Source organism: Hesperophylax consimilis, chromosome 26 (assembly GCF_061612785.1).
Source record: "Hesperophylax consimilis isolate HC1 chromosome 26, BYU_Hcon_1.0, whole genome shotgun sequence".
NCBI lineage: Eukaryota > Metazoa > Arthropoda > Insecta > Trichoptera > Limnephilidae > Hesperophylax > Hesperophylax consimilis.
Window position 1 is genome coordinate 7,864,261 of NC_142861.1, and position 20,808 is coordinate 7,885,068.

Consider the following 20,808-nt stretch of genomic DNA (forward strand, 5'->3'; position numbering starts at 1 on the left):
TTTGTAAGATTTATTTCTCATTCAGGTCCTAAAGAAGAACTTTTAGGATTATTGCCACTCAAAGGTCAGACGAGTGGAGAGGATATCGCAAACGCTGTAATTGGATGCATGGATAAACATCAAATTTCTCTCGAAAAAATTGTGTCGATTTCAACAGACGGGGCCAAAAGTACGACCGGCCACAGAAAGGGGTTTGTTGCTCTTTTGAAAGAAAAAAATAATCACGAGATACTTGCTTACCATTGCATCATTCATCAAGAAGCGCTTTGTGTGCAGACATTTCCAAATGAAATTTGTAAGGTTATGGAATTGGTGATTACGATTGTTAACTCCATTTTAGCTAAAGCTTTTAATCATAGCCAATTCAAAGAATTTTTAGTTGAAATTGAGAGTGAGTACGGTGATCTTCTGATTCATAACAAGGTACGTTGGTTATCAAGAGGGAACGTTTTAAAGCGTTTCAAATTGCTGTTTACAGAAATCAAAGCATTTCTCCTTGAGAAGGGTGTTAACTATCCAGAACTAACAGACGATGGACGAAGTGGATTCAAAACTTTTATTTCATGGTAGACGTTACGTCTCATCTAAATAAAATCATTTTTTTCGATGTTAGAAGAAGTCGTTTTATTTGAAAACAAATTATCCCTCTTTGCTGAAGATTTTGCAAGGGAAACATTGTTTCACTTTCCGAGTCTGCTGAAGCATCGCCAAGAAAATAATTCTTTCATTGACAAGCACTACTAAATATGGAGCTCTAAATTTGAACGTTTTTGTGTTGATTTATAAATACTGGAGAAGAAAAAATGTGAGCTTAGTACACAACACAAGTGGTCTTCCTTGAAAGACCTAGAGAAGGAAGACATGATCATATTCAACGCTTGGAATAGTATTCCCAACTCTTATGACCAGCTGAAAAAACTCGCTTTTTCTGTACTATCCCTTTTCGGTTCTACATATTCATGCGAACAATCTTTTCAAGCATGAACTTTATCAAGAGTAAACTGAGAAGTCGTCTTATTGATGACAACCTGGAATCGTGCCTAAAATTAGAACAACAACATACAAACCTGACTTACTCAAACTTTCGAAGGAGATGCAAGGGCATGGTTCGCATTAAGTACTTATTATGATTGTCATTGTCATGGTTTAATATATATTATTTTTAATATGTTTTTTTAAATTTTCTTTGTACAATATTTTACGTTACTTAAATCTTACAAAACTGATCAATCATTTTGATTGTAAGAAATTTCTCATTTTGCCTGTTTATTCGTTTGAAATAAAATATTTATATCTCAACTTAATATTTGAATAGGTAATACATCATAATTACGTAATAGTGTGATACTTTATATTAAAATACTTAACTGATTATTATAATGCTTTTATAATTGGCTCTTATTTTTTTTTTAAATCGTTGTATTGTACATATTTGGCTCTTTGGCAAATAAGTTTGCCGACCTCTGTGGTAACCAAAGTCATGTTTCGTCCACAAGTTAAATCTAATACATCATATATTGACATTGCATGAAATGAAAAAAAAATTAAAAATACGTCTTTTATAAAGAAACGGAAATCTTTCCATTCACTTTTTATTTATTCACTACATTTGAAATGTTTTTTTTATTTTTTTTTTTATTTGCGTTGTAGTTTTAAAATTAACCACTAAAATAACGACATGAAAGTATTGGCCAGTAATTTTCGAAATAAAATCACTGTGCGGTTCTTTTGTAGCAAAAAATAATCATGACAAGAGTGAAAAGTTTCACGTGATATTTTCCATAGATGAACATGGGGCATCTTTAACGTTCTCATATTTCTGTTGGCTATATTAGAAAGTATCTAAACATTCGCGTTTTCCGACAAACACCGACTTTCTTTTTCTTTTTCCACTCTCCATTTCTTGTGAACAGTATTTTAAAACTGACCATTTTTATAGTGCCGATTTTGCGAAAACTACATTAAGGATGCTTTATACCTGACTTACACAAATTTAACATAAACATAATATTTTTTATAAATATATACCTACATTTACGTTTTGGCGACACTACACACAAATTTAAAAAATAAAAAGGTTTGTGGCCTATCTTCCTTGTTTCCGTTCATGTATATTTTAGCTTCATTATGGGGTTATTACCTACATGTTTTTACCCATATATATTAGAAACAATGGAGATATGTCATGGAAGCGTTCCGAATGTCATCACAATATGTAGGGGCCTAGATGCGATTGGTATGGTGAACCACGTTGGCGACCTTACACACGACCTAAAAACGGTTTATGGCCTATCTTCCTTGTTCCCATTCATGTATATATATTTTTTTTTTAAGTATCAACATATTTTTGCCCGTATATAATAGAAACAATGGAGATATGGTATGTTGTCAAGCTTAGGCCATACTGTGCGGGTTATGTGTATGTTTGGTGTGTAATATTAATAATAACATTTGGATAATTTGTATGGCGCCGGTTTTGTGAAATATCACCTTTTTGTGCGCGGATGATACTAACAATATTTTTTGGCCTATCTCCTTGTTTCATACGTTATAACGTCTTATAACCTTGTTATAACGTCAGTATTGACAACGTTGGCATAATACTAAAATGTGTTGTAGTGTTTGCAAGGTTGCGGATGCATATGTTCTAAAATGCCCACAAGTTCGAATTCCCCGCAAGTTCTCTTACCTCCAAAATGAAACAAAATTCTATTGAAATTAGCATAAGCATTCAAGAAAGACAAGGGTCCTGGGTTCGTGTCCCAGATGTGACCGTTTCCTTTTCTGATTTTTCTGTTTCAGAATTTCGTTTAGAAATCACTAATATTGTCTTCAATATTTAAATATTACAATTTGAGGTTTTACTCAATAAAGTTATTCCGAAAAATAAAAGAGATTCAATTTCGCGGCAATTTACAATGTAATTTCACTGTGTGACATTTTCAAAATTGGAATTTACGTGTGTTAAGAAAATAATCAGATAATTAAAAGAATCTTTTCAAATCTCAACAAGCGATATTGAACATAGGTATAGGTGCCCAGTACCTACCCGGTAGTACATTTATCGAGACAATATTATTATTCTATTTTGAAGTCTTTTTACAAGCCCAGATCTAGTAGGGTCTGTACAAACTGTTTTAAAATTCAAAATCTCGCACTTACAAACTCTTTTTTTCGGTTATGACTTAATTTTCCAATGTGGCAAATTAAGTTCTTTAGAAAAAGGTTGTAAAACATTTAAAATATTTCTGCCTGAACTTCGCAAAAGAAAATAAAACCCACTTTTGGCGATGTTTTTTTCTTGCTTGTATCAAAACAGGAAGCTTGTGCATAAGGAGTGTTATGATTAGCGGTCGGATTCAAAATGTTACACAATGTTTAGCATGTCTTTAAATTAATTATTTTACTTCTCTTGGGACTGGAATCTTTCCTATAATTATGTTTTTTTCTTGCTTGTATCAAAACAACAAAGTAATCTGAAAGTATGTTGCCTGTTGTATGCTGATGATGCGGTGCTGATTGCTAATAGTATGGTGATCTGGCAGTTTCTCGTGTCTAGGATGAACGAAGTATGCATGAAGAATGAGTTAATGATGAATGTAAGTAAGTCTAAAGTAATGGTGTTTGAAAGAGAGAGTACGAAAACAATGTGCAATATAGTTGTGAATGAGGAATACTTGGAGCAGGTGGATGAGTTTGTGTATTTAGGAAGTATGTTTACGAGAGATGGGAAGGCTGACAGAGATATTGAAAGAAGGGTAAATGCAGGTAATTTCGTTAATGGAGGACTGAAAGCAGTTAACAAAAAATTGTCCAAAGAAGCGAAGTTAGCAGTCCACAACGGAGTGCTGGTACCTACCTTGATAAATGGAAGTGAGGCATGGAACTGGCAAAGAAAGGATGAAAGGAGATCGAATGCTGTTGAAATGAGATCCCTGAGGAGTATGTGTAGTAAAACCATGTTTGATCGTGTGAGGAATGTGGAGATCTGCAAAGAGTGCAAGGCTGATGTAAGCGTAATGAGTAAGATTAAGAAAGGGACGCTTAGATGGTTTGCGAGTGTAAGGAGGATATATGATGCAAATGCGAATGGTAGCAGAAGTCGGGGACGCCCGAGGAAGACATGGCACGATCAAGTGAATCAGATACTCGAGTCGGCCATGTAAAGAGTCAGAATAATAGAAGAGTATGTATGAGACGATGTATGAATGTGAATGAGGCAAGAAGTGTGTGCCAAAACCGAGTTATTTGGCGGTCCGACCTCTCTGCCTACCCCTGCGGAGAAACGGCGTGATGGTTAGTTAGTTAGTTGTATCAAAACAGGCAGCTGGTGCTACGCGAGAATTTAAACCTTATAGCTTTCTACATAAGGAGTTTTATGATTAGCGGCCGGATTCAAAATGTTACCCAACTATTTTACTTTTCTCGGGACTGGAATCCTTCCTATAATTATTAAACTGATACGAAATGTTTTTAATATATTTTTTTTTGTTAAGGATGTTCAACATTTTGACGAATAAATGTTCAGGTGCGTGAGTTATGACATTGCATCAAACATTATTTGGGGAACAAACATACTTTTATGTTTTGAAAAATAATTTTCTCGATACTGGAAATGTTTGACTATCCAGTGATTTGAAATCTCAGTTTTCATATTAGTAAATTGTGATGTATGGTAAAAAGTTGGGTATTCAAGCGATAGATGGCACTAGTCAGAAAGCTTACTCCAGAGTCCGACAGATGTCGCTAGAGTGTAGCAATTGCCTGTGGTATATCCTTGTCAGACTTCAAGGTAATGAACAGTGTAGCTAAATTCAGACTTATTAATTGTAACGTAAATACACGCAATTATTGTACAGAACCTTTTACTTTATCAAGAGTTCCCAACACACTAAATCTGCAAGTAAATGCAGAGATATAACATAAATCAAGTTAATTAATTTATAATTTTAAAAAACACTGAGTTAAAACTGGCAGTGGTGGAACATATTTGATGCTTGATAACATTTGGTAGAGATATTTGAAAAAAAAATCTCAACGCTTTAAAAGTTATTGCGGAATTCATTTGAAAGAACTATTATCTATGGAATGAATATTGGGTCTTAGAGGGCGTGATTCACAATAAATGACAAATCGTACACCGTTTACAAAAAATATAAAATTTTATTCAATTTAAAAAAATACAAAAAATTTCACATCTTCAAAACTTAAGAATGAACACAGAAATAACATTTCAAAGTGTAAAAATAGCTACTATGTGTTTTTAAATATACGAGTACACACGGTCCTAAAAAGTTAAGTACATCTCATGATTATTCAAGGGCAACAACTCCTTCAAATAATAAGATTAAAGGAATTGATAACCACGTGAATCAACAATAATCTAGTGAATCAGATACTTGAGTCGGACCATGTCAAGAGTCAGAATAATAGAAGAGTATGTATGAGACGATGTGTTAATGTGAATGAGGCAAGGAGTGTGTGCCAAGACCGAGTTGTTTGACGCTCCGTCCTCTCTGCCTACCCCTGCGGGGAAACGGCGTGATGGTTAGTTAGTTTGTTGAAGAATATTATGGTGACCGGATAAATCATCACAATGATAGTTAATCGCATCTTTAAAAAGTTATATAACCACTCGAACGATCGCGCGTCAAAAAACTTTTTTCTCCGATTGCTCGCGGTTTTTTGGCGACGAATTTGAATATTTTCCGCCAACATTAAAAAAATCAAACCTCCGAATTTTAATACGGAGACATAAAACTGATTGTAGTGCTATACAGCCAATGAATTCACCTATATTTTAATAATTATTCTATATTTTTAGAATTGATAGATAAATTATTAAAAAATCTTAAACTTTATAAATGCGCGAAATTAGCGTTTTTGTGATTTGAAATTGCCGCCAGTGGCAGTTTTAAATATCTTTATAGAATATTTTCTACGTTTTTATGTTCTCTATGTCCTGTTTGATAACCACAAATGCAAGAATGTAATAGAAAAATAAATTTTTGTACGTTATGCTCTCTTCAAAAGTTTGGTTAGAAAATAATTTTTTAAAATTTGAGTGCGTGACGTGTCAAAATTGAAATCACTGTATTATACTATATAATAAATTTACCACAAAAACTGGTATAACGTTAGGAAGATACATTAACTGTCTACAATTATTAATAAGCATAGTCGCCGTGTTGGCTTTATTTTATTCATTTGATGAATTATACAGAGAGCCTATTTCACGATGTCAAAATCATGGTGCTACTTTTTAAATAATTGTAAATTAGAACTGGAGATTTGTCACCATGTTTTTATATAACGTGCAAAACGAGGAAATAAGGCTTAAAATGAGATATATATCATAGATATAAACATTGCCAATATTTCAGGGGGATACTTTGAAAGTTGATGAAATTCACCAATATTTGACGAAAAATCACTTCTGACAGCTACCTTAAGGTCAATCTACATAGAGTAAATCGGAATATGTAAAATGATGATAAATTTGTATATATATCAAACCTTTGTATGACCGTAGAATGCAAATAAAATCATAGTGATAATTTTATATCTAAACGCAAAGGTATCGAAAAAAAAGGGGTGAGGGGAAAATAATTGATGGAACCAATAATTGATTTATTTATTAAGCCCTAATATCCTTTTAAATCAATATTACAGTTGTATGGTTACAATGAAAGAGCAGTATATTGATTTAAACATTGTTTACACACTTTGTCATAATAAAAATGTATTCAGTTTATTGGTTTATTCATAATTTAAGAAAATCAATACATAATAATATCATTGTGCCTCGCTATAGAGTGAGATTCTGAGTATCGCTCTGGTGAGGGACCACCATTCAGAATTGAACATTGCTTGAATTGGCTTAGTTATGTTTAGTGACTAGATCTGGAAAAGCCTCTTTACAGAAAAAAACTCAAAAAGACTCACAAAGCTCGTAAGACTTTATACCCGCACTGGCCGCTTTGGTTTTGATCATCTGGACGAATCCCAAACGGCCTTTATAGCAGAGTAAGGATTCATCCAGAGAGATGTCTTGCTCGGGCAGGTATAAAGTCTCAAACTTATTTGAGAGGTGGTCCAAGACGGGCTGAATCTTTTGTAACCTTCGCACAGATAATGGTGCATCAGAAGAAAGACTTTCATTGTTGGTGAAGTGAAGGAACTTTTTAATTAGAAGAAAACGATTATAATCCATGGCTCGGCTGAAATAAGGCATGGCGGTGAGTTTTTTTGAATAGAAGTAGTCTTTTTCAACAGGAAGGGGACTAATACCTTGATACATTAAAATTGCCAGGAATACATACATTTCCTCTTTATTCGTGGGAGCCCATTTATTGGTACGCGCATGACGCTTAAAGTTTGCCCATTTCGTCGGTATTGAAAGTTGGTCTTGGCGTGCCTGTGAAAGTCTCCCTTATCCCGTAAGATATCATTAGACCAATCGAAAGAGTAACCTTCAGGCGGCAGAATCGAACGCATTGCCTCACTATCTACCTGGTCTTGTCTACTAAAGTCTATGGGAGTTAGGTGAAACGTTGATAATAGTATGATAAGGTATTGGTGGCATGTATCCTCATCGCTCTCTTCGTGGTCGACGTCGCTCGCTTCGTCATCCTCGTCGCTCGATCTGTCCATATCCTTTTCTGAAACAACAGAAAACCCAAATTAATTTAATGTGTCTATATTACGATAACCCACTGCCTCTGGTACGGCTTATGACTCGCAATACGATGGTCGCGGGATCAAATCAAATAAATTATATTTGAATAATTACTGTTATTTTCACACAAAATTCATTAAAAATAATATATATTATATTTGCGGCACGTTCCAGAGTGGAAGATACCCATAGTATCGCCCTGGTGTAAGACCCCATTCAGAATTGAAACGTTGCTTGAAATGGCTTTAGCCGTGTTTGGTGACCAGTTCTGAATAGCCACACCTCCTTCCCCTCCCCGCTACCTTCAGCCTCACAACATACCCCGATTGGGGATGCCATAGTCTCACTGGCTCCAGCTGAGGCTCTTGTGAGGTATTCATATAAAAAAATAAATAAAAAGTTAATCAAATACTTGAGGCGGGCAATGTCAGGAGTCAGAATAGCACAGTCAGGTAGGTATGGAATGAAGAAAAGAGTGTGTGTGCCAAGATCGAGTTGCATGGTGGTTCATCCTCTCTGCCTACCGAAATGGCGTGAAGGTAAGTTAGTTAGTTTTATAACTCACGGTTTCCAAGTACAGACTCTTCTAGTACAGCTGCCTCGTCCACGTTACTGTTTCTGCCCATGTCTGACTCTGAAATAAAAGAAAACACAAATTTACAGTAGAATTTGGATATAATGACTTTGCATTTAACGGTCTACTGTTTTAAGTGACGATAATGTAAACTCTAGTAAGGTTTCATAGCTTTTAGTAGGAAAACGTATCCGTTTAAAGTGACCAACTACGTAAAGCGACCTATTTTAATGATAATTTGTCCGGTTACAAAACCCACCTACCAATACAGCCTCGCTTTTAACTAGGAAGCTCGACACAATGAGTCCCGTGAAGCGAAAGTGTTTTTTCAATTTAAGAAAAAAATGCTGTATTACACCGTTTAGAAGCCGGTGAATCAAATGTAATCCTCGCAAAGAAGTTCGGCATGTCTTATTTCTCACTCTGCAATACCCGTTACAGAAAAAAAAGATGTGTAATGATGCATCCACGTCATAACAACAATACATTTTGTATGTTTGTTATGTGGAATTTTTAAGTACTATGCTTATTTCCTGCCAATATACCAACAGTGAAACTGTGCTAGGGATATCAATATAAAATATAGATAATTGATTTTATATTGAGCCCCTGGTATGACATTTCAAAAAATAAACTCACCGTTCCCAAACGCCGACAATTCTTCGTAGAATGGCACGTCCACCCACAGCTCGCTATGATAGCCGGCCTCCGGAGAGAAGAGTTCCCCACTCCGCGATGTCCCAGGTAACGGCTCGGGAGATGCTGCACGGATAGGCATAATTGGTGCATTGGGAGCCGTTGATTGGGTCTGTGCGGGAGTGGACATCCACGGTGGTGGTACGGGTCGTGGCAACGGTGAAGGCGTCCCTTGTGAAAAGGGACACGTTGTTCTCTCCGGAGATGGAATTCTGAAAACATTTACATAAATCATATAAATTGTTCTCATTCACGTGTGAAACAGTATGTACAGTATGTAAATAAACAATAAAATTAGAACTCTGTAAAATATGCACTGAATGTGCCAAATGCACAGAGCGCTGATCTTACCAACTCTCACTGTAAGAGTGGAACGCTGTCAGGAAAAAACAATAATATTGTATCAAGCATCTAAATACGATTACTTACTTTTGTTTAGTTTTTCTTGGAGGTGCGGTAGGGAGCAAAATGCGCGCCGCCTGCTTCTTGAATTTTCGGCTTTCCAGCTCTAGCCGGAAGGAAGCAGGCAGGGCCCTAACAGCCTTTAGGGCCTTGACGCGATCCTCTCGCACCAGTAGCAAAGCAGGGTCGCTGTTTAAATAAATACAAATATATGATGAGTTCAACGGCCACAGCAAAGTACTTTCATAAAAAAACATTAAAAAATACTAACACTCCAGACGAGGCTGCAATTGCAGCTCTGCGTTGACGTCCACGTGCAGGTAGTCCGGCACCAGCTCGTACCCCACCTCTCCCTCTTCCTCTGCCTCCTCTTGCAGTCAGCACCACTCTATATATTTTAAATTGAAAACACTTAATGTAAGTAATGTAAAATGTAAAATGTTTAAATTTTGTTAAATATTGCACTAATATAAAATTTGAAAATAATTATTGGGTCGTGGAGTGATCCCTTTCCCTGGACGACAGCTGTTACTGCACAAATTTGGTAAAAGTAAACAAATTAATTAATTATACAACTAAATTACTACATTTTTATTGTGTGACGAAGGCTTTACACCATTTTACATGTGAAAAAGAGTCAACTTTTTGACATATGACTTAAAATAATTGGTTAGCAAATATCTGTATTAATAATGAACCAATTCAAATAAAACTTATATATATCTCTTTGTTTTGAATCACTGTGATGGAATATCTATATTTCAAATGCGCGAGTGCAGTATTTAAGACATTATTGTAAATCAAAAACAGATGACGTCTTCAGTTGACGTAATCTTACACAAAAACTTCAACCAAAACAATATAATACAAACAAACGAATTAAAAACGCATTTCAAAGATAGATAAGTCAATCATGATTACACAGATATATAATTATGCGTTAAAAACCCAATAAATTAATTACTTACGGCATTTTAGGAAGAGTCCAAAATTTCGTGAATGTTGAAAATTTATAATTATGTTTTTGACAGGACGCCATAAAAAAACCGCGAAAACTCGTTAAATAACACTTCAAAGACAACGGATAAGTTCATAGACAAAGAGAATATATTATCAGCTATTCGATAAAACAAGTAGCTGGCCATATAAACGTTTTAAATAATTACAATAAATATTTTACGAATGGTAGAAAAATCGGTCCATTTTTGGACCGATATCAATCGCAGAAAAATAAAAGTGGTCGATTTTTCGACCGAAATCGTTCCAGTGGATAAAGTTATGGAAAGTGATGAAACAAAAACTTTATTAACTGGGTTAAGTAGGTTAGGTTAGGTTAGGTTAGGTTACATTTTTTTATTCGTCGTTTATAATGACTTTATATCACTCTTTAAAAGTGTCTTGAATTGTCACTGTGTTGAGTTATCATGGAACCGAATATATTATACAAGCCAAAATAATTATAATCGTGATTTCTTTTGGGGTAACTTTCTATATACAAAAACACTAACTTCACCACAATCTACACATTTGCCCTGACGATGGACAATGCTAAGCTGTCCGAAATGTTGGCTCAAGCGCAACAAGGCGTAATACCTCAAAATATATCCCAATGATACCTTTCGCCGTCAGAATGTCAAATCATAAAATTATACCCGTTACTACTATGGGGGCGTGCGAGCCCATTTTACGTAGTCCTGTATATTTATTATTTTATTAACATAATTTTTTTTATTTTTTTATATATATTTTTTTTATTAATTGCCGGAAACCCGGGCGTTTATTGCAATTACATGATTAATATTACAAATGTGAAAGTAACCCGCCTCACTAGAAGGTTTCTGTTCCGAGGCGGGTACATATATTTGCTTACACATACACATACATTTATACAAATATATACATATATCAATATATACATGGAGCATTCCATATATAGTTACATACATTTATAGTTTAAAAAAAAACAGGAGTTTCCTAGGAACTTTAAATTTACAAAATCTAAATCTAAATCTCATACTAATAACATATCAAAAAATAGCTTTAAACAACAGTATGAGGCATTGATAAACTAGGCATGCGTAAAACATATAAGCAGTTTTAATAAGAAAGAGTAAATCACTATAAATGTAAATAACACATGTTTGTAAATAAGGAATGAGAATTATGTTACTATACGTTTTTTACTCCAAATAAATACTTGAATGTTTTATTTCTTAAATTTAAATTTAAGTCGGATTGCCAACACGATGATGTGGAATGGTCAGCATTGGCTTATTTTTCACTATATAACATTTTGGGACGTTCTACCGTTCTATATCCAGAAAGAGTAAGCGTAGAAATTAAGTAATTTTAATTTATTTCAAGATGCGTTCATTTGAAGATATATCTAATTCATTTGTAACTGGAAATGCCGAGTAAGTTTGTTTTGTATTGACCATTGAATAATGATACACAGGAGCCCCTGAAAAAAATAATTTCCCTAAGAGCCTGTGCCATCTGTGAGGATGCTGTGTGGATGGTCCTTTGAGGAAAGGGGGGGAGTTAAATCGTGTCTCGAAGAGTTCCGTGTTGTAGAAGGGAGGAAATACAGAGACCAGCAAAAAATTCCACAATCGAATCGTTGAACTCGAGAACGAGTCGTAGAATCGACCCGTTCTCTTGGGGCAAATGTCGACCGTACATGTCGTCGTTATAGCGTACAATTCGATATCAATAATAGTTAGAATCACAATTGATATTTTCATGTGGGTGGTGTAGTTCAGCAATAATCTCTATTTAATAAATTCGTTTTTTGGTAAATAACAAAAATCAAGAAATATTAAAAATTATTAAAATATATATAATTTCACACACTATTATTTTGAATATTAAAAAAATTGTTCTCTTTTCAGGTCCAAAGTCAACTTGATGTTACCAAAAGAGATTTTTGGAATATGGTCCGGTGAGAATAACCATCTCAAAGTAGAAATGATTCAACGAGAGGTTGAATTGGAAGAAAACTATGGTTTACAAACTCAAAGTTTTTATATGGAATATGTATTGCCTGAGTTTGTAGACCCTCGCCACAAAGAATTTACAAATCATAAAACACAAAACATTTGAACTGTCATCAACAGTTAAATCTGAAAGTTCAAATAAAAAGAGTAAACCTACGAAATCAATTTCCAAGCGACTGATTGTATTATAACATTTGAAAAGATGTAAAGCTAATGTATTTAAATAAACAAATGTTCCTAAAACAGTCACACTAATAGGTACAACTAAAGAATTGAAAAAAAAATCATAATTTTAACTCACTCCAAACACGACGTCTAATTTTTGATCAAATCTTATTGTTTAAAATCCTAAATAATGGTCTGGACTCACCAGAACTTACCAATTTAATAAATCTTCATATTCCGTCTAGATCAACCCGACAATCTGATTTATTTTATCTACCCTCGTGTAGAACAAACATTCGAAGAAATTCCCCAATTCCTCGTATATGTGCACAATATAATACAAAATTTTACAGCATTGACATTTTTGGTAATAACCTAAAGAAATATCGATATGAAGTAATGCGTACGATCGATTATTAATATGAGAGTATGGAATGTATCGGGAGCATCTCCTATCCTCTTCCTATTTTTCTCTTCCTCTCCCCTTCCTTTAACACCAAATTAATTTTAAGATATTAAAACTTCATTTCCAATGAACTTTAGAATAAGAAACTTCTGTGGCTTGACTTCAGTTAACTTGTATATTTTTTTTTTTTTTTTTTTTTTATTAAGGAGAAAAAACAGATACAGATATCAATTGACAAAAATATATACGAAACATCAACTAGAGAATTCACCTGCATCCAAACTATTTCTCACGAATTAACAAATATCTATCATCGTATATTATGTAAAAGCTGTTTGTTTCTTACAAATAAATAAATAAAACTAAAACTCCATTCTATCAATATCAGTAACAATGATGTATTGGGTATGTGCGTGTGCTGGGAGATACTGGTGATAAATCTTGCCGCAGCGATGAAAACGGATTGCAATTTTCTTAATTTGGTATCTGAGGAGACTTAAATTGCATTGCAATAATCGCATGGGAAGACCGTGGACGAGAATTTGTAGTATATAGCGCGATGTATACGCATTACGCGACGTTAAATGAGCTGCACAAGATATGTATATTCTTGGTATGCCTTATTTCGTGACGAATACAGGCAAGAAAAAAAAAAAAAAAAAAAAAACAAACAAACAAACAAACCAACGAAACAAAACAAAAAACGAATACAGGTAATAGGCAATTAAATCGCTTGGCAAACAGAGTCAAGAAACGCTCGATTTCATGCGCAAAAGTAGTTTTTATTTATTTTGTAAACAATGTTATAAGATTAAAATAGAAAATAAAACATTTTTTAACTTATTTCCACTTGTTAAATAAGTTAAACAAGTGGAAATAAGTTAAAAAATGTTTTATTTTCTATTTTAATACTATATAAATCCACCACGTATAACAGTGTAATAAATAAACTCATAATGTTATAAGAACGCAAAAAAGTTAATCAAGGGAAACTGTCACAGATAATCATTTTTTTTAAAGTTGTTTCATTTATGTGTTCATACATTTTTATTCAATAAATACATTTTTTTAAAGTTTACATTTTTATTTTATATTTGTAAATAAAATTTTATTTGAATTCTACTCAAGGGAAACGATAGGAAAAGCATCAATTTATATAAAGCATATTTTTTGGTATTCACAATGTAAACCTAATTCGTTGTAAAGATTAATGGAAAATCACTATTTAGCATTAAGCTTCGCCTTAAGTCCGAGTTCTGTTGATTTTATTTCCGAGTAGAGCCGATTTTCCGTCAGCACATATACGTCGTGATGGGTTAAAGATATGGTATATTGTAGTTCACAATGTTATAATGCAAACAAATTAGATAACTCTTTTTTAATTATTGTATTGTTTAAATGAATAAATAAATAATTACAAAAGTCTTCTGTTTTACAAGTCCTTAGGAGGTTAAACCCTGTTGATATAAAAAAACATAAAACAATATAAATTATGTTTATAATAGGTATTTATTATAAGTACACATCGCACCCGGGGAATAACAATAGCACAACTCAAAATTCAACTTTTTTCTTTTTTCAGTTTGAATATTTCGGTTCAGGACGGGTTGTTACGGAGAATATGAACAATTATTCAAATTTCAAAGTTAATTTTCAAGTTCTGTGAAAGATTTTTCAAGTTCTGTTTTTATTTCAGTTCTATCAAGCAACTAGCCTATAATGATATAATAACAGAACTTAAATAGGACTTTCACAGAACCCGAAAATGAACGTTGAAATTTGATGAATTCTTCAAATTATCCGAAACATAAGGACGGGTTGTTTCGGAGAATTTGAACAATTCATCAAATTTCAACGTTCATTTTCGGGTTCTGTGAAAGACTTATTCAAGTTCTGTTTTTATATCATTGTAGGCTAGTTGCTTGACAAAACTGAAATAAAAACAGAACTTGAAAAAGTCTTTCACAGAACCCGAAAATGAACGTTGAAATTTGATGAATTGTTCAGATTCTCCGAAACAACCCGTCCTTAGTGTATTAAATCAGTTTATCAACAAATCAAAAAACATTCTATGAAATTTGGAAAATCATTATGCAAGTTCATTACATATTTGAGTTTTTAAAATTTCTCCCATTTAGAAAGTATTAGAGACAAATTTAAATTTTGTGCCATTATTATCCCGGAAATCTTTTTAAATTTTCGACTTGTGCCCCAAAGAATTATTATGAATCAGTCATAATCCTGTTTGGACGAAAGTAATTTTTAAACTTTAAACTGTGTTTTAATAGGTACTTTCAACAAATAAAACATAAAAAACAAAAAAATATTTCTTCTGCCTCTTAGACTGCCGCGGAATATCATTTCTTTGTATGGGATCTGTCACTTTGACAGATGACAGCCGTGTGTTAACAGCACTCCGTAAATCGTTCTGACCCCCTGGCCTGGCTAGCAGATCACGGCGCATATCATCGCCACACCCACACTTTAACAAATCATCTTTTTATAAAAAACTTGGCGGTAACAAGGTATTAAATAAAAACAGGTATTGGTCTTTAATTTTTTATTTCCTTATAAAATACACAATCTGGTGCTCCTCACTTCTCTCCGGCGGGCAGGGCCTGCTTGTCGGGCAGCGTCCTGGTGATGTCAGAGTCTCCGGGGTCGGTGATGGACATGGTGCACACGCGGTAGTACTTTCCGCAGGCTGTTCCCAGCTCAATGTTGTTGCCTGTGTAGTGGTGGACTCCGGTACGGGCAAGCATGGCGTAGTACTCAATCTCCGACTTCCTAGAATGTTAAGAGATCATTGGTGTTGGTACTGTTGCATCACGGAAAGTCTATCTATGCTTCATGATCTGCAGTACAATAAACATCAGAAACATGCCAGGGTTTCTCTATTGGAAACAAAACACATTTAAAATTTTTTATGTATTTGGTGAGAATCAAAAGGGAATTTAATAAAAGGAGTGCAACCATTGGGTGCCTGTTTTTTAACGTTTATGGATAAAGTAAAGATATTTCTTCATGGATACATAATGCATTCAACTACAAGTCAACGTAATAATGAATAAGTTACATTTTAAGCCCGGATTGAGTACCATTTGACCTATACATTCTGCAAAATGTTTATTGAATCTTGGGTGCCATTGGATCACACATATGCGAGCCAAGCTATGGGCTTGACTTACCAAATGAAATTGCGAGCGTCAGCCGCGGGTAATAAATTAAAATAATTTTCCCGTAGACATATTCCAGAATAATTTTTTCAATGGTATGAAAATAATCAAATCTACATTAATAAAATAGAAAGTTAAACATAAAAACTTACTCATTTTGTTTGCACACGGCACAAAGTCACACACGGTCGAAGCGACTACTCCATAGATTTCCCATTTAAAAAATAAATAAGTAACCTTTACAAAGCGTAAGGTTCAGAAATCATACTTCTTAGTCGAGCGACTCCATATGGTTCCATTGCGTACTCAGTACTTATCATACCAGTTACTTTACGACATCGCGCATTGTGTCCGGGCAGGTGTGGGAAGGAGATTGGGAAAAGAAATTTTATAATGCAGACAAATAACTATATATGCGTTAAACTAATTGACATAAGTTAGTTCCTAACGTACGCAACTCGCACATTAGCCTTTACAACGCTGACCATTTCAATGAAATCCATTCCATCATGCACCAAATGTTGACATAATGTGTTTTAATGAAACTTTTATCACATATGCGACATCCGCATATGGGGATAACCGCTGATTGATCACCACATGTGGCAGAGGCACGACAAGGTTAAGATGTTACTTTAACTTTTTATGTGAAACTAATAAAATGCATCTCGCAAAAAGGACTTAATTTAAAAAAAATTGAATCAAACTCCATTAATCCTTAACATTTGAACAGCTAGCAATGTTTAATAATGCAAAGTATTATTTAAAGGTGAGACGGGGAGAGTGTACAGCTTGACAAACTTAGCTTTGCAGGCAGTGGTGTACCAGTCTACATTTTGCAAATAAGAAATTCAATGGCTTTTAAAAACAGTTTTTTGGTTACTTTGTGGAACACGTAAGTAACCTAGAACAACTGAATTCCCATAGATTTTTAACTACTGCTTTTGCTATACATATATTGAGTTCTTGATTAAGGCAAAAACAGATCATTAATTTACATTAAAAAGTATATACTAAATAAGAAATACTTTAAGACTTTGTTGATTGATTATTAAGGATTGGAAAGGATAAAGGACAGCCATTTTGGACGCAGTGCGACAATGCCACGAATTGATTAAACCATTGTTGGGAATTCTACTTCTCGGTAGTCTCACCTTAGTGGGGGAGTGTTGTTGGCGATGATGACCAGCTTAGCCTTGCCCTGGCGGAGGGTCTTCAGGGTCTGCTTGTAGCCCAGGAAGTACTTGCCGGATTTGATGACCATAGCAAGACGGGAGTTGATGGACTCCTTATCCTTTTTCTGGAAATAAAAAATAAAATGCGTTTAGAACAATTTTGAAATACAAAACATTGTCAAGATTTAAATAGGGGGTTAGGTTGCAATAAGCATTAATCAATGACAAAGTGTTTTTTTTGACTTATAGAAATACAGCAATCACAAGGTGATAATGACAATAGAGACACCTGTTTACAACGTACTTTGAGGTTATTTACCATATTTTTTTACAAGTGACAGCTAAATAGTCTCCAGATAGGCCGTCTCGCGTAGATTTAACAATGATATCATCACAAGTAAAATATTGAGAATCTGTTCTATATTTACATCCAAAATGAATGATAAAAAACCTTGGACGCAAGGATCAATCCTTGAAAAATTGCTATTATTAGTAGGGCATGTGCCGAATTTCCCTGAAGGAGAACATTACTCGATTACTAGATGTCAATCTTACATTTGACAGCATACTTTGTTCATAATTGCACAAATTATATATTCTACGTTATTTGTGGCAGGTGGGAAATAATTATTCTAACATAACCTAAGTTGACAACCGTGAACACGTGGAAACGTTGGAAGGATTATTAAAGCATTTTATTACCTCTTTCTTGGGGGCAACCATTGTGGCGAAGGTTTGTTGTCTTCTTCTGAAATAAAATAAATAAAAAAGTAAGTACTTTTATCCTTTAAAACACTAGAATTTTAATAATTCAACGGAGAAAAGCGATCAGGACTCACGGTCAGAAAGGCGGAAATACAAAAGAAAGATGGTCGGCGGAATTCCACCGGAGATTGCCAGCTTCTGAAAAAACGTTTAAAAATATATATTCCCCATATTTATTTTAAAGTAAGGTAGGTACCTAAATAAATACGAATTTGTGAAAACTGAGATAATAGAAAAATGTAATACTTTTGGTGAAAATACAGAAAAAAATTAAAATACTGTGTGTTAGATCATAATGCGAAATAAGTGTTTCAGTTTCCGAAAATTAAAAAAGATTTATACCTGTGACAAACTACGCTGTAAACACGCTATATTATCGTAGCTTGGCCTATTTCAAAATATTACTCGCCATACATTCCCATTTGTAGTGCATGGCAAGCGAAATACTAAAATAGGCAAAGCTATGATGCGTATACCGTAATGTGTAGCATATTTTATAATTATTACTATACACGCCAAACAGTTTCGATGCTTATCGTTCTTTCGTGCGAGTAAAAATAAAATTACTAATTCTGAAAATAATTCATTGATCACAACAGCTCATAATCAGTTTTGTTGGAATATTACAAACGTTGTAAATAAATACTGTTTCCTTTTCATATTAGGGAAATACATTTTAATTCAGCGGCTACACTAATTTATTATTAGCGACTGGCAACACTAAATTCACCTGTCAAACTGTCAACCATAAAAATGGCGAGCCTAGCGACCGGAATTACAAAATTAATTTTGGGCTCTACGCAGCTCCCTAGTTATGGTGTAAGTCTTCCTTTCAAACTGCTACATGTTTTTTCACTATTTTATTTTCGTTGTATACCGTTTTTATTTTCACTCAAAATTATGACTTTTCGAATAGTTTTATTTATAACCTGTTCAACCATTTAGTTTCAGCAAGTCCGCAACAAATGGGTAGGATGGATGATGATTCGAGACGTTAAACGGAGAAGACTGAATGCAGAATTCTACAATGATAGATTAAGAGTGAATTCATTAAGGAAGAATACCATTTTACCCATCGAATTGAGAGAGATCGCTGATAAACAAATTGCAGAATTTCCTCTGAACTCTACACCTCTTAGGATCAACAGAAGATGTGTCTTAACATCAAGGTACTGCCAAAACTGATCCCTAATATGTATCTTATTATAATATTGAATCTGCGACCAGCCGATGCAAATAAGTGATAAAATATTTGTCCAATTAAATAAATAGGAGTTATAGCAAAATATCAAAGAACACTTAATATCTTGAAAAACAGTTGGGGGGGTAAACTTCGGTTTATGGGCGAAATTCCTAAAAAATAAAACTAGTTATTTTTATACTAACTTTGGGCCGGGGAATCCGAATCTGGAAGAATTAGGTTGCGGCAAGCAATATTAACTGAATTACACGACTTTAAAATTTCGACGCACAAACAATTTAACTGGCCATTTTGAACGCTTTCTGACAATAAAACTAGTTATCTTTATACATCTTTATACTAACTTTGGGCCGGGGAATCCGAATCCGAAAGAATTAGGTTGGGGCAAGCAATATAAGCTGAAATACACGACTTAAAAATTTTAGATGCAAACAATATACAACGCCATTTTCGATGCGCATTTGACAATAAATCCCTACTATTCTACGACACTATTATTGTCTAGTGTAAGCCCGGAAATGGGAACAATAGGATTCTAATAAAAATGGATATTACCGCTTACATATTGCGCTTCATTGACCATGGTTTTAAAAATCGTGTAAATAAAGGCCGTCTAAAAACAGAATTGTTGTCAGAAATGATCTGAGATTTTCACTGCCAAAAGTATGATCATAATTGATTTTTGGAATATTATGCCATGTTGCTCTTTCATTTAGCCAACTTTTTAGACCCTTCACCACAATTTACACATCTACCCTGACGATGGACACTGCAAGGCTGTCTAAAACGATGGCTAAAGGAGGAGGCAGCACAACACGGCGTAATACTTAAAAATCAATCACCATAAGAAGTGACTATTTTATTCTGTCCGTTTATGCAATGGTAATAAAGGGAAGAAAATTATAATTGTATTCTATTGTAATGTATTCTTTTTTTTATTTAATTTCAGACCCCGCGGTATAATCCAGCCCTGGAGGATGAGTCGCATCGCTTGGAGGCACCTCGCAGACTATAACAAACTCAGCGGGGTGCAGAGGGCCATGTGGGGCTTCACCGTTCACAACAAATAACCATATATAGTATACAGCACTTTCAACCAACCAACCCATTGTTACTTCATTAGATAAGTTAATAAATATTACATATTTATAATATTGTAAAAAAGTTTTTATTTTAACGTTTCATCTTCCATAATGCATTCACTTATTTTTATTTTAACGTTTCATCTTCCATAATGCATTCATTTATTTTTATTTTAACGTTACATCTTCCATAATGCATTCACTTATTTTTATTTTAACGTTTCATCTTCCGTAATGCATTCACTTATTTTTATTTTAACGTTTCATCTTCCATAATGCATTTACTCATTTTTATTTTAACGTTTCATCTTTCATAATGCATTCACTTATTTTTATTTTAACGTTTCATCTTCCGTAATGAATTCACTTATTTTTATTTTAACGTTTCATCTTCCATAATGCATTTACTCATTTTTATTTTAACGTTTCATCTTCCATAATGCATTCACTTATTTTTTAAAGAGGTAAAAAACACTCCCAGGGTATCTAGCA

At 34.0% G+C, this 20,808-nt stretch overlaps 3 protein-coding genes across 3 annotated transcripts; 1 reads left to right on the forward strand and 2 right to left on the reverse strand.

Annotated features, from left to right (window-relative positions):
• Positions 1 to 7,870: 7,870 nt before the first annotated feature.
• On the reverse strand, positions 7,871 to 10,596 carry LOC149411043 (uncharacterized). Its single transcript, XM_089647295.1, has 5 exons — positions 10,319 to 10,596; positions 9,622 to 9,738; positions 9,378 to 9,539; positions 8,892 to 9,160; positions 7,871 to 8,312 (listed from the first exon to the last, which is right to left on the reverse strand). The coding sequence occupies exons 1-5, from the start codon at positions 10,387 to 10,389 to the stop codon at positions 8,233 to 8,235; spliced, it is 699 nt and encodes a 232-aa protein (XP_089503421.1). The 5' UTR covers positions 10,390 to 10,596; the 3' UTR covers positions 7,871 to 8,232.
• Positions 10,597 to 15,462: 4,866 nt separating this feature from the next.
• RpL30 (ribosomal protein L30) lies at positions 15,463 to 18,172 on the reverse strand. Its single transcript, XM_089647447.1, has 4 exons — positions 18,108 to 18,172; positions 17,971 to 18,016; positions 17,248 to 17,393; positions 15,463 to 15,704 (listed from the first exon to the last, which is right to left on the reverse strand). Exons 2-4 carry the CDS (start codon positions 17,989 to 17,991, stop codon positions 15,512 to 15,514), a joined length of 360 nt encoding a protein of 119 aa, XP_089503573.1. The 5' UTR covers positions 17,992 to 18,016; positions 18,108 to 18,172; the 3' UTR covers positions 15,463 to 15,511.
• Positions 18,173 to 18,748: 576 nt separating this feature from the next.
• Positions 18,749 to 20,387, forward strand: mRpS14 (mitochondrial ribosomal protein S14). The gene is made up of 3 exons (XM_089647043.1): positions 18,749 to 18,852; positions 18,979 to 19,202; positions 20,184 to 20,387. Exons 1-3 carry the CDS (start codon positions 18,787 to 18,789, stop codon positions 20,302 to 20,304), a joined length of 411 nt encoding a protein of 136 aa, XP_089503169.1. The 5' UTR covers positions 18,749 to 18,786; the 3' UTR covers positions 20,305 to 20,387.
• The last annotated feature ends 421 nt before the right edge of the window (positions 20,388 to 20,808 follow it).

What these genes read in the sequence shown, in the direction of transcription:
- LOC149411043 (XM_089647295.1), bottom strand. Translation starts at nt 10,389, where the DNA reads ATGGCGTCCTGTCAAAAACATAATTATAAATTTTCAACATTCACGAAA. An exon ending in TGGACTCTTCCTAAAATGCC is followed by an intron (nt 9,739 to 10,318) that starts GTAAGTAATTAA and finishes TAAAATATATAG; the next exon opens with AGTGGTGCTGACTGCAAGAG. An exon ending in ATTGTCGGCGTTTGGGAACG is followed by an intron (nt 8,313 to 8,891) that starts GTGAGTTTATTT and finishes CTTTTATTTCAG; the next exon opens with AGTCAGACATGGGCAGAAAC.
- RpL30 (XM_089647447.1), bottom strand. Translation starts at nt 17,991, where the DNA reads ATGGTTGCCCCCAAGAAAGAG. An exon ending in TGGTTGCCCCCAAGAAAGAG is followed by an intron (nt 17,394 to 17,970) that starts GTAATAAAATGC and finishes TTTTATTTCCAG; the next exon opens with AAAAAGGATAAGGAGTCCAT. An exon ending in AACAACACTCCCCCACTAAG is followed by an intron (nt 15,705 to 17,247) that starts GTGAGACTACCG and finishes TTAACATTCTAG; the next exon opens with GAAGTCGGAGATTGAGTACT.
- mRpS14 (XM_089647043.1), top strand. Translation starts at nt 18,787, where the DNA reads ATGGCGAGCCTAGCGACCGGAATTACAAAATTAATTTTGGGCTCTACG. An exon ending in CGCAGCTCCCTAGTTATGGT is followed by an intron (nt 18,853 to 18,978) that starts GTAAGTCTTCCT and finishes TCAACCATTTAG; the next exon opens with TTTCAGCAAGTCCGCAACAA. An exon ending in AGATGTGTCTTAACATCAAG is followed by an intron (nt 19,203 to 20,183) that starts GTACTGCCAAAA and finishes ATTTAATTTCAG; the next exon opens with ACCCCGCGGTATAATCCAGC.